Raw genomic sequence first — 14853 nt, 5'->3', positions numbered from 1 at the left:
GGTACGAACTCTCACCATCTGGTTTAACATAGTACTTGAAGTCCTAGCCAGAGAATTAGACAAGAACAATAAATAAAAAGCATCTGAATTAAAAAAGGAGAAGTAAATTTGTCTCTGTTTTCATATGACATGATCTTATACATAGAAAACCCTAAAGACTCCACCAAAAATCTGTTAGAACTAATAAACGAATTCATTAAAGTTACAGGATACAAAAATCAATTCCATTTCTATGCATTAACAAAGAATTATTGGAAGGAGAAAGTAAGTAAACAATCCCATTTATAATAGCATCAAAAAGAATAAAATACTTAGGAATAAATGTAACCAAGTGAAAGATCTTTTTACTGAAAATTATGAAACATTAGTGAAAGAAATTGAAGAAGAGAGAAATAAATGGAAAGGTATTCCATGTTCATGGATTAGAGAATTAATGTTAAATTGTCCATACTACCCAGTCTATAAATCCAATGCAATCTCTATTAAAATTCCAGTAGCATTTTTCACAGAAATAGAAAAAAAAAGTCCTAACGTCCATTTGAAACCACACAAGATCTGAATAGCCAAAGCAATCTTGAGAAACTAGAACAAAGCTGGAAGCATCATGCTTCCTGATTTCAATCTATGTTACAAAGTTATAGTAATCAAAACAGCATAGTACTGGCATGAAAGCAGACACACATATCAAGAACCAAGAACCCAGGAATAAACCTATGCATCTATGGTCAGTAAATATATGAAATGTAAACTGATATGTCTGGTTCCTCAAGAAATTAAAAATAATTCTATAGTATAAACCAGCAATCCTAGTTCTGGGTATATATTCAAGGAAGATAAAATCAGTATCTCAAAGAGATAACTACTCCCATGTTCATTGCGTTATTATTTACAATAGCCAAGGTATGGAAACAATCTAAGTGCCCATCAAAAGATGAATGGATATAGAAAATGCGCATATGTATGTATACACAAACATTCCTAACAATATTATTCAGCCTTAAAAAAGAAGGAAATCCTGTCATTTGCAACAATATGGATGAATCTAGAGGGCATTATGCTAAGTGAAATATATCAGACAGAGAAAGATAAATACTCTATAATATCACTTACATGTGGAACCTAAAAAGCTGAACTCAAGAGTAGGAAAGTGGTTGCCATGAAGTGGGAGAAATGAAGAGTTGTTGTTCAAAGGGTATAAACTTTCCAGCTCTAAAAGGAATAAGTTCTGGGGATCTAATGTACAGCATGGTGATTATGGTTGATGATACTGCATTGTATAATTGAAATTTGCTAAGAGAGTATAATTTAAATGTTCTTACCAAAATAATTAATAAGGTGATAGATATGTTAATTAACTCTATGTTGGGAATCCTTTCACAATGTCTATGTTTATCAAATCGTAATTTTGTACACTTTAAATATATTACTATTTGTCAGTTATACTTCAGTAAAGCTGAAAAAATAAAATGGAAAAATAAATAAAATTTATATGGAAGAGTAAAATGCTGAGAATTGCTGAGGATCTCTTAAGGAATTATAAAGTGATGTGACCAGCTATACCAGATAATAAGATAGATAAAGTTAGGTTAAGACAGTATAGTATTGGTTCAAGGAAAAGATATAGACCAAAGAAACATATGGAACCTCCAAAACTGAAGAATACGGAAATGCTGTTACAATAAGTTAGATTGGACTTTCAACAGTTGGTGGCTGGATAATTGATTATAACAATACAAACAGATAAGATTTAACACCTTATGTAAAAATTATTTGTTAGCTTAAGAGTTTAGTGTGAAAAAGCATTAAAACTTTTAGAAGAAATTAGGATCCCAAGGGAGGTAAGAGTTTTCTGGTAAAGACTTAAAAAGTCTTGAGTCTGAAGGAAAATACTGATAAATTTAGCTTTATTACAAATTAAAACCAGTGTTCATCAAGAAATAAGAGGACATAAGTTTCAAGAAAAAAAGTATTTGCAATATATATAAGGAATAAAAGATTTATATCCTGTGATATAAAAATTTCCTACAGATCAAAAAGAAAATCCAAGAGAAAAAAATGCATAAAAGATTTTTTAAAAAGTGTACTAGGGTACATTAATGGTAAATAAAAATTTATTGAAATTCTTGGTAAATATTTATTACAGTTAATGATAAGTAAACAAGATAATTCAGAAATGAGAAAAATGCAAATAGACTACTTGAGATATTCTTCTATACTCTGTTATTTGACAATAATTATTAAAGTTGGCAGTATCATATATAAGAAGATGAATTGGTACAACCACATTAAAAAACAATTTGATAATACTTCAGATTTGAAGTTAAATTTGCATATTCCTTTAGACACACACACACTCAAAGAGAAACTCTTGTACCTGTGCCATAAGAGGCTGTTCTTAGTGGAATAATCCCCAATAGCAACAAATTGGGAAATATATGTTGGTACTAAAACAGATGGGTAAAATCTGGTCTGTTCACATAATGGAACAAGATATGCAAAAGCATGTCTGTATTAGAAGCATAATGACATTATAGAAGTTCAACATATTACCATGTACTTTAAAGTTCAAAAGCAAACAAAACTAAATATAATGCATGGGAATACATTTTTATCAAACTCTAGAACTTAAGGGAATGGTAAACAAACTGGATGATGCTTGTTTGCATCTAGGGAGCAGGAGGAGATGGGAATGGGAGGGAAGTTGTACGTCACCACTGGACATTGGTGATGTTCAATTTCCTGTGTCATGTGGTCTGTTCATGGGGACTGTCCATTTTAATATTTAGGCCTCAACATATGTTAACACTCATTTTTGTTTACCAAGTTGCATAGCAGTTTTTAAAATCTTTTAAATGTATAAGAAGACTGAATTATTGTATATCTAAATAGCTTATGCAAGGCATTCTGGCTGCCTTAGACACCTTAGGAGTATCTAATATTTATAAATGACTAATAGTAAAATAACTGATCTCAAAGACTTTTCATATGTAACTTTTACTTCATGCAAAATCTCATTTTTCTAATTCCTATTTATGTACTACAGAAGCTTGAACTTGTCACTTTTTTAAAGTTATTAGGATCATAATATGTTCTGCTTTGGTATGAGGAGAAAACATAGGTAAATTGAGAAGCTCATAAAACTACTCTGGAGTCTAATTACAAACCTGTGCTTCAAGGACCAGGTTACAAAGTTTAGTGATAAAATGAAAGCAAAGAAGAATGCTAATTTCTTATGAGGAATAACATGGAGATTCTGTCAGCCATAATTTGAGGATTGGCTCTGGTAATAATTAAATGAATTGGGACTAAAAAGAATATTCTTAATTGATATATCAAAATGATACTTAATGGTGTTTGTACTTGAATGTCTTAATATTAGCTCATTCTTCATATTTATGTCTTTACCAAGTCATCTGCTCAAAGATGCCCTCTCGATGTAAAGCTGTACTTTTCCCCATGTCTAGAACATTCCCTGGGTCATAGTAAAGGATCTATGATGAAGGGGGAAATGTAACAAAAAAAGAAAAGGAGTAACAGCTTACATTTCATTTAGAACATTTGAGACTGGGGGAAGAATAGAGGCACAGAGAAAATCTCATCAAGGTATTTACTGAAGAGCAATCAGAAATGAAAATAGAGCATTTCTGAAATTAGTCATTTAAAATATTTTATATATCTTTTTTTAAATAAGGTAACCATTATTTTATTAAAAATCAGTAATTTTAATTGAATATAATATAAATTTATTTTTGAAAGCTATAGAATTTCACAAAACCATTTTTATTAGAAGATGGTATTGAATGGTTAAAATGATTTATTTGTGTGGAGTATGTGTATGTATATGTAGTTTTGTGTATATAGTATGCTTAGAACTTAAATAATATAAAGCATATTTAATTTATAAATCTATCTGCATGCTAAGAGAAAAAATAATTGCTGTAAGATGAAAATTATAATATTTTTATTTCCACAGATGTACCAAAAAGTGAAGAAACAAAATACACTCACTGTGGACAATGTGAAGAGTGTTCTCCAAAATAAATTTCCCAGTGCTAATGTTCAGGATATTTTGGGAATTCATTCTAGATATGATGATGAAAGAAAGGTAACTTGGAATGCAAATTTTCAAAAATATAATCCCAGGCCCTTTTATTATATTCTCATGAATAAATTATCTCAGTATAATTAACTCATGATTTGGATTTTAGTCCCTCAAAAAGAAGGGAAATTTTAGATCTTTGATTGACACAAGTTGTATATAGTATTTATGTTGCCACTATTGACTTTTTGAAAAGTACAAAAAAAGAGATAATTCTCAGGTTTTACAGGTAGAAAACTTGAGTATAGAATTTTAAAGGCTGTAATTTGCGCTTTCTTAGGAAGAAATGGAAAGCTGGCTTTTTAAAATAAATGCTAGAACAAGAATCAAACTTAGGAAAATGCAGCATCATTGAGGTTGAATTTCTAATGCTCATGTGGATCTCAAGATTTCTAAATGGGGTTTTGCATTTTATAAGTTTTTTAAAAAGCAGATCTGATCATGACACTCTTGTATGTAATATCCCTCAGTAGTAATGGTAAAGTTCAGAATCATTACCATTGTAAACATCCTTCCAAATTCGGCCCTTATTTAATTCTTTAGTCTAATTTCCTACTGCTAATTTTTTTTGCTCTTTCTGTTCTAGCCACACTGGCATTATTTCAAGTTCTTGAATGGGTCACCTCCTCCTCATCAGAGGATCTACACATACTTCTTTTTCTTTGTGTTTGTAGACACTCCCTACCTCTTCTAGCTTGCCTTAGCTTTTGGCTTTAATATTACATTGGAGAAAAAGTAACACTTATGGGAAAAACTTTGGGAAAACTTTAACAAATCTTCAAAATGAGATTAAGTTGCTCCATTATGTGCTAAAATATTACCTTATACTCTTGTGTAATGCTAATTATAATTAATTGGGTATTACCTGACTTCTTACTAGACAGATCCATGAGAGCAGGAATCATATGTATCTTGTTGGATGTTGTAGGCTTAATGCCTGGTGAGTGGAACATAGTGTGTAATAAATATCTATTGAATGAATTAGTGAGGAGGTAAGGCCATCTGAGAGTGAAGAGGTATGTGGTAGGAAAGGAACTTCAGGATAGCCATGATTTAGAAATTGCTCTGGAGACTAGGGAAGGTAGTAGAGTAAAACTATGTAGAAGAATTGCTAAGATGCTGAAATTGCTTACCATAAATTTGCAGTAGTATCAATCTCAGTTTTAAAGAAAATCCAAACTATCCAAGAATATGACTGAAGTCAGGTAACTGGATTAAATGTTCTAAGGAAAGGAATCTTCTCATTGTCTTTTGTATTTCTCAAGTTGTATAGCATGTCTTAAATTTTAGATATTTGCTGAGTTTGTTGTAATAATTAAGTATTAAGAACTTTCCTACCTCCCTGCCTTTACTTGGTCTCACACCAGTCCAGTGGTATTAAAATATTTAAAAACTGTTTTGGTCTCAAGAGCAACCAAAGAATCAACCAGAGCTGGAGTCGGTTGGATCTTGGAGGTTCTGGTGCCGAGGCAGTTACTAACCCTGTAGTGGCTGGATCATGTTGACAGGAGGGTCTGGGAAAGAGGTCAGGGTGGTTCTCAGGGAGAAATTGCCACCCAAGATAGCCGTTATATGCCAACTGGTACAGAAGCATTTCGGTACATTAAGAATTCAGAAGGCCTGTACAGTGCATACCAGCTGATTATCATATGTTTTTAACACATTTTGGTTGTGATTATTTAGAGTGTGTGTGACTTTAAGTATTATTAGTAAATCAAGTACTATGATTGTCTTTCCATTTCTTAACTTTTTTTTTCTTTAAGAATTACTCCACTTTACCCATTTTATTGTTTTCTGTTTGTATCCAAATAGTCAATATATTGGTCAGATAACCTATCCAGAATTTCCCTGACAAACAAACATAGCAATTAACAAACCAGCACTTTCTTTCACACACACCAGCCCCAAGAATGCCCTTCTGTAGCCATGCCTGCCCTTTCTCTATATACTGAACAGGTTGTCCTCTAGACCTGAAGCACAACTGTCATTTCTGGATCTGCCTTTGCTGCTCACCTTCCATAAGATGTCTGCTTTGTCTTTGGTTTCGTGAATACTGTGCCTTTCCTTTTTATTTATTTATTTCTGATTTTACTTCTCTCCTAAGCAAATATGCATGAGAAAAAAATTATTTGAACTCTGTTATGTTTAAAAGTCTTAGTTTATGTTTGTATTTTATTGGTAGTTGGACTAGATAATGATTTTTCTTCAGATTTTGAATGCTTTCTTTTACTGTCTCCTAGAGAGTAATGCTGAAACCAATGATGCCATTCTGATTTTGATTCCTTTGTCTTTCCAGTTATTTTTCATGTTTGAAAGCTATTAGGGTCATTTTATAACATGTTTAGAAATTTTATGATGGTATGTCTTTGTCTTGATCCTCTTTCAATGTATTGCGTATTTGGTGAGCTTCTAATGGAGATTCACGTCCATCAATTCTAGGAATTTCTTTGTTATTTCTCTAATGCTTTTTTGGTCTTTTCTGTTCTTTCTGAATTTTCCGAGTTGAGTCTCTATTTACTTTTTATTTCCTTGTCTTTTTCCTTCATTTAAAAAAAATTATCTAGAGATCTTTATTGTATTCTCTTTTTTATAGCATTCAGTTTTCCTTCCAAGGACACAATATCACTTTTTATTTCTCTAATTTTTTTGCAGCATTTATCAAAGGTTTTATAATATCTGGTTGTCTTTCACATCTAAATGTAAAATCCTAAAAAGCCGATGGATCTTGTTGGTTGGCGGGCCTCACTGGGGAGCCGAACTGACTTTTTCCATTGAAGGACCAGCAAATTTCGTTTGTAATACTGACAGTCTGTTTGCAGCATTTGATTTCTTCAGATGAGAATTCTTTATTTTTCCCTTAGAAGGAATATATGTGGTAAACGAAATGATGTAGATGCAGAAAATAAGGGGATAGGACATGTCTAGAGACAGGATTTGGTAATGGGCTGAGTGTGAAAGAATGTGAACTGTCTTTTAATCTCCCATTTGCTTTTCATCTCCTGTCCCAGCCTTCCACCATGCCTGGAATCCCTAAGTCTAGAGTCTTTGTGATTCAATATCAGCAGAATAAGGAAAAACAGAATAGTTTGGCTTTTCGTGGTTGAAAGAGGGGCCTTGACTTGCAGCTTCTCTGTATAGACACTTCTCTACAAGTTTCCACATTTTCTGCTCTTCTCCTTATCCTCTCCTCCTAACATATCAAGTGTCTGTAGGTCTTTAGCTCTCAGGGATTGTGAAAAATGTTGACATTCCTTGTCTGCACAGATACGTGACTTCCCTTATCTACTTTGGCCATCTGCTTTTTAATCTTTTGTGTTTTTCTTTGTCAACTCATATCTTATTATCATCATCAATGTCATTATGATTTTTACTCTCATTTGTTAAAAGGATGAGCATGTGTGATAAATCTACTAAATTGAATCATAAGCCCGCTTTTGCTCTTTATCAAAAGTTAAGCATTGAAATGAGTATTTTTATGGTGTTACCATTTTAAGATATCTGCAGTCATTTTCTCCTGAAATTATGAAAATTTTTAATGGTTTTTGTAAAGATTCAGGACCCAATTCAATTTTCAGAAATATTAAGTTTCACTTTTTGGGGCGGCGGTATGTGAGTAGTCTTTTCTGTTTGCTGTTTGTTTTCCTTTTTCCCCATGAGACTGTCCTGTAATGATATCTTCAGCCTCTTGATTTCTCCATTTTTCTCATTTTTTTAATCTCCAGTTTAAACTGGGCTATGTTACTTGACAATCCTTTTGTTGTGCTTGGTCTTCTCCCCTCCCTTTGCCTCCCAAAAATTATTCTGAGCATTTATCAGTTTCATAAACCACTTTTTCCACCTTCGTCTTCATGCCTAGAAAATCATTCTGGCTCCTACATCACAAAATAAATGAGTTTAGGCCTTTATTCCATAAACTCATGTTTCTGTAATTTTCTCTCCATCTAAACTTGATCTGTACTTTCAACACTTATTTACTGAGTACTTAAAATGTTCTAGGCACAGGAGATGAAGGTAATGTAGGGAGTTGGCAAGAGAATTAAGATGTTAAATCAAGATACATTCAGAGACTGCAATATTCTCATCAGCTCTGCAGCTAAGCCAAGGAAACACCTGCAAACAGGAAGTTTTCTGCAGGGATTGCTAACAGCCCATTTCCCACACCTGTGAAGGGGAAACAGGAAAAACAGAGTCTCTAAGTGGCTGCCCTACATAAAATAAAATCATTTATTGCCTATGGTTAAAATCATAGGGAACCTGTGGATTAAAGGCTGGGAACTGCCAGCAGGCCTTTCCCACTACATATTCTTACCTTTTCATGCTACATATTCTTACCCTTCCTCCCTGTATGTCCATATCAAAGAAAATGGATAAACAAAGTCTTTAACTCACAGGAACTAAAGAATGCTGTATAAACTGAATTCCCGAACACTTGGGGTCCCTCTCACAGCCTTTACTCTCAGTCTCTTTCTCTTGGTCCCTCTCAGTGTCTTTCTCGCAATCCCTCTCAGTTCCTTCTCTTGGTACTATTTACTCTATCTCACTGTCCTCATCTCTCTTAGGCTCTCTCACTTTCTGCCTCTGCAAGGAGACCACACGCTATCTGTGGAGTGTTACCCTTTCCTAATAAACTTTCCTTTTGACCCTAACTTTGGCGTGTGTGTTAAATTCTTTCCACACTCTCTGCCAAAGGACTCTCTTCTCTCAGTGTGAGGCTTGGTCCCCTCCCACTCAGAGAGATTTGCCCTGTCCTGCATCAAACAAATAGAGTACAAGAAAGATCTCTTCAAAATTAAAAATAAAATTAAAATTTAATAGTACAGAGACAAAAGACAAAGAAAAGTAACACTAAAGGTAAGCAATTAGAGACTCAATCCAGAAGTTTCAAAAAGAACAGAGAAAACAAAGGAAAGGAAAGCATCAGAGAAATAATATAGAAATTTCCTAAATTGATGGACATGAGCCTTCATTAGAAGAGGTCTACCAGATACACAACACAGAATAAAAGAGGAGCGCTCTGGGGGTGGAAGTAAGGAAGACTCTGAAGCAGTGACATTTAAGATGAGTCCTGAAGTGGGGGGCAGAGTTGGATGAAAGAAAACGAGGAATGGTAGGAGATTAAGATTCCAGAGAAAAATGTTAGGATGTCCTGAGTCGTGAAGGGACTGAGAGAAGTTGGTGTTGCTGCTGTTTGGATAGCAAGCGTGTGATACGTTCATGCTGTGGAGGAGAGTTCCTAAGACAAAGGCTGGAGAAATGGGGAATGGGCCAGATTACACGGGGTCTAGTTTAATAATATTTAATTCGAAGTCAGAACAGTAGAAGACCTTGGCAGCAGCAAAAAATCTGAAAATATACTAAGCAGTGAAGTGACAGTGATAGGCACTTTTTGGGAAAAACATTCTCCATTGTTGAGAATGGATCGTTGGAGAGAGTAAGAATGTGTAGTGAGTCGGGTCAGGAAACCTGGGGATAAGAGATGAGAGATAGGCTGGAGGCTTTTGGAAGAAGTAGAGGCTGAGAAAAATAGACACAATCAAGTTAGTTAGGAAGTACAATCCGGGACCTGCTGCTGTATTGGGTAGGTGGAGGGGAGATGAGAAATTGTCGAGGACGACTCCCAGGGTTCAGTTGAGCAGCTAACTAAAAGGGAAAGGAGTTGCAGAGAAACCGAGCAGGAAATCAGATCAGAAGTTGTTTTTCACACATTGAGTTTGAGGCGCCTGTTAGATTTCTAGAGGAGATACAAAATATTTGATATACGTGTCTATAGCTCAGAAGAGAGGTGTGGGCTAAAAGTATAAAATTCAGTGTCATTGGCTTATTTGAGGTAATGAAACCTTTTGGAATAGATTGGTTGCCTAATTAGAAATCATAGAATAAATCCGAAGAGAGCTTGTATTTCTAGCAGGGCCATCTTTCTTGAGGTCCATACCTGTGTGTGCAACTGCCTAGTGGATTGCCCATAAGCATCTTAAATCAAAAGAATCCAAAAACAAGCCATCATTTTTCTTGGTTTCCCCAAACTTTTTTCTTTTCTTTTTTTTTTTTTAATGCCCTGTCCTAGAGGATAGCATCATCATTCTCCCAGGCCACCTGTGCAATCCAGAACTACTACTTTTCCCTCATGCCCTCCCAAACAGTAGATCCAGTCCTGCTAACTAAATATTTCAGTAACTTCCTCATTCTCACCTTGCCCATTACCACTGATTTTTTTCTGACTCTTGCTTTTTCTTTCCCATACTATTGCAGTAGCCCCTGGCCCACCATCCCCAGTGCATGCTTTCCCACCCCCTTCCTTCTCATTGTTGCTACTGTGTACTTTTCTAAATAAGCAAATTTGATCATGTTAATTGCCATGAACCCTCTTCCTAGATAGAATTGACCATACTCTTCTTGGTACCCCTGGGTACTATATTCACACCTGTTTTTAATGTTTCCATCTCTCCCTCTGTTAAACTATAAGTTTCCTTAAGATAGAGTTTGAATATCATTTATTATGTATTCATAAGCCTAATACATTGTAAGTGCCCAATAAATGCAGAGATAGTATAGTCCATGGGTTAAGAGTTTAGAATCTTGGTTAGATCTAAATACAAATTCTGTTTTCAAAGTATAGTTACTGTGTAACATTGGAAGTGACTTCATCTTTCTATATCTGTTCCATCTATAAAATGGATGTAATGGTAGTACTTAGCTTCATAGAATGTTACCTGTAATAATGCATAGGATTGAATAGCAAATCAGTTGTTTAGTGACGCTTTATCACTCACAAGACAAAATGCAGATGTTGAAGACCTTCATGATCTGGCCTCTACTTACATGCCCTGACCCCATATATGACAGCTCTATCCATATATAACTGCCCACACTGTAAACACAGTAAATTACTCGCCATTCACTAAATATGCCATATTCTCTCTTCACCTCCATTCTTCGCTGTGCTCTTTTCACTTGGGTATCTTTCTCCACTTTATCTCCCCAGCAAATTTTTGCTTATCCTTTAAGACCTTTGGTGTCATTCCCTTATAGAGTCCTTCTCTGATCCCCTCCTCTTCATATTCAAGCTTGGTTAGGTGCTTCTTTTCTTATCTCCCATAGAATCTTGTACATGCCTCTATTTTGTTTGTGTATATATATTAACCCCATGAGGGCAGACTATCAGCTCTGTGTTCATAGGATCTAGCCTAATGCTGGTGGTGTGAATTCAGTAAATGTTTATTAAGCAAATGAATACAAGGATAAATGAATCTCTGAAAACAGTAATTGATATTTTTAAAGTAAACATGGTACTCTATATCAAGTGTCAGCAAACTATAGCCCATAGGCCAAATCCAGCCCTCTCACTGCTTGTTTTCATAAATACAGTTTTTTTGGGTCATCATGGCCATGTTTATTCATTCACGTGTTGTATATCGCTGCTTTTGCACCATAACATCAGAATTTAGTAGTTGCAACACAGACCTGATAGCTCACAAAGCCTAAAATATGTACTATATGGCCCTAAACAGAGAATTTCCTGACTGTTTCTCTAGATAAATTTCTTTTAAATAATGTTTGGAAAGGGTGGATAAAATTAACATTTTTTCTGTGGCATATAAAAATGTGGCAGTGTCCCTTTTTTTCTTATGTATTTCTTTTTTCAGAGAGCTGTATTCTGTTTAACTCATTTATTTTTGAACCAAATAGGCAGGGGCAAACTTTTACAAGATGATTGGCCTGGGTCCTTTGCCTCAAGCTCTTTATAATGGTGAATCCTTTAACCGTGAAGAGTTGAATATTAAAGAACTAGAAATGGCCGTTATTCAGAAAATGATAGATACTACCATATATTTACAAAGAGAAGTTTTTATGGTAGGTAAGCATTTATGAGAAAATATATGATGAATATATGTATAAATGATTTTTTTGTATTAAAAAATCTCTTAATAGCAAAAGTTAATTTTGTAAAACTTTTCCTGATCATTTAGTAGTGATTTTTAAAGTATTAATTAAATTTATCTATGCATAATTACATCTAAAAATTGCTTAATTGGAAAGAAAATTCAAAGGTTTACATGAAAATTTATTGAGAACCCTAAATTGCATATTATTGATTTATTTTAGATTAAGTAGTCTTTAAATGTATTCTCTGCATAACTTTAAACCATATACACATAAATTGCTTATGTTTTCTAAATATTTTTATTATTTTAGGGCACATTAAATGATCGAACAAACGCAGTTGATTTCCTTATGGATAAAAATAATGTTATACCACGTATAAATCCTTTGATTTTGCACAGTAAACGGCAGTACCTTAATTTAATATCTACATCAGGTAAAATAATCTTTCTATACACTTTTCTACAAGTGCTTATTGAATTGTGAATGTTTTATTCATTTTTTAATATTTACTATGAACATTTTCAGTAACTGCCGATATTGAAGATTTCTCTACCTTCTTTTTCTTGGATTCACAAGATAAGAGTGCTGTAATTGCAAAGAACATGTATTACTTAACCCAGGAAGGTAATAAGCATATTTTATTTTTCTGAATTTATTCCTAAAGTAGCAAAAACTTGTAATTTTAGCAAGGTGTTTGCATAATACATTTTTATATGTTGATATTTGACTAGAGGCCTGGTTTTCAATTTGAAAGCTTATAATTTGCTAGGATATAAGGATTGTGCTGAGAAAATGCCTTCTATCCTAGCTAATTATATATGCACAGGGGTTCATCTTGGGTTTTTTGCCTTTTTTGAAAGCGAGATATACCATTTTTTATCTTTTTAAGAAAGCAATAAAATCCTTTCAAGACTACGTAAACTGGTATCTTAATAATACATGATTGAAAATGTAATTCCCACATCAGCGGAGAATAGTTCTGAACTTTCACTAAACAACATGTGATGTTTTAAGTAGGTTGGGGGTCAAACCAAAGGAGGGGAGACCAAGACAAGAACGTATTTGAACATAAAGCTTTAGCCTAAACTGGGAAGTCTGCAGGGGCCCACAGATTTGTTAGGGTGCAGTATACTGTTCCAATAGATGAAGATAATTAAGACTTTGGTTGTTTTTGTTTTGCTTTGTTTCACTTGACCTCCTTTGCTCTAGGGAGCAAAATGAGAGCCAAACATAAAATAAGGCTGATTTGTATCATAGTATGTAAAGCAGTAACTTTCTAACAATGAGAGTGATCTAAAGATGGAATGAACTATGTAGTAAGGGGTAAATTTTTATAGATGAGAGATTTAAGCAGAGACCACACCATCAGTTTTTGAGAATGCTGTGGAATGAATCCAAGTTTAAACCAGATGGTCCCAGAATTACTTTCTAACTGATCTATAGTTTTATGTTCATAAAGTGATCTGTCTACACAAATTCCAACAAATAAAATATAATGCAGTTCCATTTCTGGCAGGCTAAGGTCTTGAATAGGTAAAGTGAAGGGAATAAGAGACAAGAAATAGAGGATAAGTAATAGGAGAAACATATTTATCAGGTTCGGAGCTGTATTTCGAAAATTGCTTCTGGACATCAGATTAGGTTAGCCTATGATGAATGCCCTTTGGTTAAATCTCTTGCGGTTTAAAAGCATACTTTGTTAACTGAGAAATGCCTAATTTCCTCTTATTTGCATTTATGTAAATGTGTAAAGAAGTAAAGAATTGTGAGAAATTTGCTTAGCACTTTTAAGATATTTATCAGTCTAAGGCCATGCCACCCTGAATGTGCTCAATCTCGTCTGATCTCGGAAGCTAAGCAGGGTCGGGCCTATTTAGTACTTGGATGGGAGACCACCTAGGAATACCAGGTGCTGTAGGCATTAAAAAAAAATACTTCTCAATTTACTGGCTGTGATGGTAAAAGTGCTGACCTTAAGAAGGTATGTTATTTGAAAATAATGTGCTATTTGGTATAACAAATTTTTTACAATTGTTTTAAGTGAGTCATATGATCTAAAAGACTAATTTTTCTATAGGTTTTAATGATGGCCACACTAGTATTCTTTCAGATGTTATTTGCTGAGGCTGGATGAAATAAATAAATGCATTTACTGTGACTTCAGAATTAAAAATTGTTTCTCTATTATCTAATTTTTCAAATTCTTCTGAAAAAAGAATTGTTTTAATGTCATTGGCCTGAGATGATGTGAATTAAACCAAGTTAACAATAGCCAGACATTAAGAAATAAGTGAATTGTAAGCTAATAAAATATTTGTTTTTAGTATCTACTAATAAAGTTTATTGTATTTGCTTTTACATATATGTGGGGTGTAAATATCAATTTTTTTTTTTTAAGAAATATGGCTAGAAGGCAGTTTTGCTTGCCACTACTGGAACTATGAAAAGCATAACAGTTTTCTCTACTGGCAGAAGTATCCCATAGATGTACCCCTTAGGGACTATTCTTTCTTTTTGGTATCCATGTTTATATAAAGCTTACATCATGAATTACTCTTATAGCATTTTTATATGTATGTCACTACGTGTGTATAATTTTTAGCAATACTTTTTTCAGAGAGATTAATTTTAATATTTGTTTTGTGTGTATGTGTATTTTGTTAACTGGATATAGCTCCTGCTTTTAGTTTGATTTTAAAAAGGATTACTTTGAACTATTTGAAACTTTCAGATGACAATGCAATTTCTTCAATTACTCTCTGGATTATTGCTGATTTTGACAAACCATCTGGGAGAAAACTGCTTTGGAATGCATTAATGCATATGGTGAGTAAGTCTGCCTAGATAAAAGTACCTATGAAATGTAAGCC

At 33.9% G+C, this 14853-nt stretch overlaps 1 protein-coding gene and 1 pseudogene across 2 annotated transcripts in view; both read left to right on the top strand.

The window, feature by feature from the left end:
• UGGT2 (UDP-glucose glycoprotein glucosyltransferase 2) overlaps positions 1 to 14853 on the top strand; it is a 146552-nt gene that overhangs the window by 58939 nt on the left and 72760 nt on the right. For both annotated transcript variants that reach the window (XM_006913820.3, XM_015590887.2), the window contains exons 16-20: positions 3974 to 4105; positions 11786 to 11950; positions 12293 to 12416; positions 12509 to 12607; positions 14715 to 14809. In XM_006913820.3, coding sequence (XP_006913882.1) covers positions 3974 to 4105; positions 11786 to 11950; positions 12293 to 12416; positions 12509 to 12607; positions 14715 to 14809 — 615 coding nt within the window. The remainder of the gene's footprint in view (positions 1 to 3973; positions 4106 to 11785; positions 11951 to 12292; positions 12417 to 12508; positions 12608 to 14714; positions 14810 to 14853) is intronic.
• On the top strand, positions 13786 to 13904 carry LOC112481547 (annotated as a pseudogene).

The sequence above is a fragment of the Pteropus alecto genome, unplaced genomic scaffold, assembly GCF_000325575.1.
Source record: "Pteropus alecto unplaced genomic scaffold, ASM32557v1 scaffold72, whole genome shotgun sequence".
NCBI classification, from domain to species: Eukaryota; Metazoa; Chordata; class Mammalia; order Chiroptera; family Pteropodidae; genus Pteropus; species Pteropus alecto.
This window is presented reverse-complemented; position numbering and strand designations above follow the sequence as displayed.